The sequence below is a fragment of the Rhinopithecus bieti genome, unplaced genomic scaffold (genome assembly GCF_001698545.2).
Source record: "Rhinopithecus bieti isolate Rb0 unplaced genomic scaffold, ASM169854v2 scaffold_2181, whole genome shotgun sequence".
NCBI lineage: Eukaryota > Metazoa > Chordata > Mammalia > Primates > Cercopithecidae > Rhinopithecus > Rhinopithecus bieti.
The window spans coordinates 1-1293 of record NW_016803588.1 but is presented as its reverse complement, the minus strand read 5'-3'; the positions used below and the strand labels follow the sequence as shown (position 1 = coordinate 1293).

The 1293-nt window shown below is 64.8% G+C and overlaps 1 protein-coding gene across 1 annotated transcript; it reads left to right on the top strand.

Annotated features, from left to right (window-relative positions):
- Positions 1–92: 92 nt before the first annotated feature.
- On the top strand, positions 93–1285 carry LINC02908 (long intergenic non-protein coding RNA 2908; the record flags this gene model as incomplete). The annotated part of the gene is given in 4 exon segments (XM_017888683.1): positions 93–344; positions 346–419; positions 421–465; positions 467–1285. Coding segments are annotated over 4 exon segments (582 nt in total), but the record flags the coding sequence as incomplete, so codon positions are not given.
- Between the last annotated feature and the right edge of the window lie 8 nt (positions 1286–1293).

The following is a 1293-nucleotide window of genomic DNA, read 5'->3' as shown; positions in this document are numbered from 1 at the left end:
GGAGTGAGGGGAGCTTGGAGGGAGGGGGCTTGGAGGGAGGGGTTCCTGTGGGCGCCATGGGAAACTGTCAGCACCTGAACTGCTCAGCTTAGGGGCTGACACCAGAGTGGGCAGTCGCCTCCCGCCCCTCCCTTCCAGCCCACCATGTTTTGGGTGATGACCACAGTGGCACCTGGGCCTTTAATCCCACCCCAGCATTCCTTTCCTGGCAGGGAGCCCCCGGGGAGCCTCACTTTGGCTTCAGCCTCACGCCACCCCACCTCTTCTCCCTGCAATGGGCACCCGGTGGCAGCTCCTGCAGGAAGGAGGCCGTCCTGCCGCACCTGCAGGTGACCCGGCCTCTGGCTGCCAGAGCCCGCCATCCTTCCTGTTTGTGCTGCCAGGCTGGCAGGGTCCCTTGCCACCGACCTCAGCCGCAGCCAGTCTGCTCCCTTCCTGGGTGGATTTGCGGGAGCCTCCCCCACCCTAGCTTGCTCCTCCTTGAGGACCCCGGGCAGGGTGGCTGCCATGGGGCCCAGCTGTGCGTGGGAACCTGCGAGCTGGCAAACGGGGCTCGGGGGTTTTGCCCAGAAATGGGTCAGAACGAAAGCCTCTCAGAGGAAAGAAAAGGGCATGAGTCAAAGAGAAAGTTGTGGGATGGGGGCTCCTCCTCATCTCACCCCACCCAGGCCATCTGACTCCCTGGGTTTGTGTGGACCCAGGCAGGCAGCCAACCCCAGCTCCGTGGTCTGTGGGCATCGTGATGATCAGGACACAAGCTCTTCCCAGCAGAGCCTTCACTGTGGGCCGGCTTCCCGGTGGATGACCACTGAAGAGGCCTCAACCCAGTGGGCCCCACTCCAGACCAAGTGCAGACCACTGGCCAGTGCCCCCTGCAGACAGCGGCACCCAGGGCAGCAGCAAGGTGAGGGGCATCCAGCCCCAGCCCGAGGGGCGCCTCAGAGAGTGGGCTGAGCCTGGCTGTCTCCGTGATCCCTCACCTGCTTCACCCGGTTGGCTTGAGCAAGGCCGTCCAGATGCGTGTCTCGAGCGCCCCCTGGTGGTGTGCTGCAAAGCTACATGGCCCCCGGCGAGAAGGGAGCCGGCCTTTCATCCTCAATAACAAGGTGGAACTGGGGGCTGGAAAACCCCTCTGACCTCGCTTTGGAAATGTGGGTGGGTGCACGGAGCCTGGCAGGTGGCCAAGGGGACCCCCAAGTGGAGGGACTGGTCGAGGAGCAGCACGGGGCGGTGCAGCGGGTGAGCCCAGCACCTCCCCTCCCACTTTCGTCCCATCGAGCCCCAGGACGGGGT